The 282-nt window shown below is 30.1% G+C and overlaps 1 protein-coding gene across 1 annotated transcript in view; it reads left to right on the top strand.

Annotated features, from left to right (window-relative positions):
* The window catches only part of LOC119582372 (organic cation transporter protein-like), a gene marked incomplete at its 5' end in the record, with an annotated part of 41,030 nt that overhangs the window by 5,140 nt on the left and 35,608 nt on the right, over positions 1-282 (top strand). Inside the window, 1 exon segment of the mRNA XM_037930586.1 lies at positions 227-248. Coding sequence (XP_037786514.1) covers positions 227-248 — 22 coding nt within the window.

The raw sequence follows: 282 nt of genomic DNA, 5'->3' as shown, positions 1-282 counted from the left end.
AAAATTAAAATTATGATTGTCTGGAGTATTTTGTTGTTGCTATAACTGAATTTTCTTTTTGATAAATATGTTTTAATCTAATTGAATTTGACAGCATGATGATCTGTATCGTTATGTGATATCATTAATACCATCACTATTTCGTAACATTACACTTGCATTTATATTACAATTCAAGCGTCGGTGAAATGGTATATTAAGTAACGACTCATTACAAATATTTCAGTGAGGATAAAATTTAGTTTGAGGTTTGTGTGTGCGTGAGAGAGAGAAAGGGGGGGA

Source organism: Penaeus monodon, chromosome 15 (assembly GCF_015228065.2).
Source record: "Penaeus monodon isolate SGIC_2016 chromosome 15, NSTDA_Pmon_1, whole genome shotgun sequence".
In the NCBI taxonomy this organism is placed as follows: Eukaryota; Metazoa; Arthropoda; class Malacostraca; order Decapoda; family Penaeidae; genus Penaeus; species Penaeus monodon.
The sequence above is the reverse complement of the archived record's forward strand: the minus strand, read 5'-3'. Positions and strand labels throughout refer to the sequence as shown.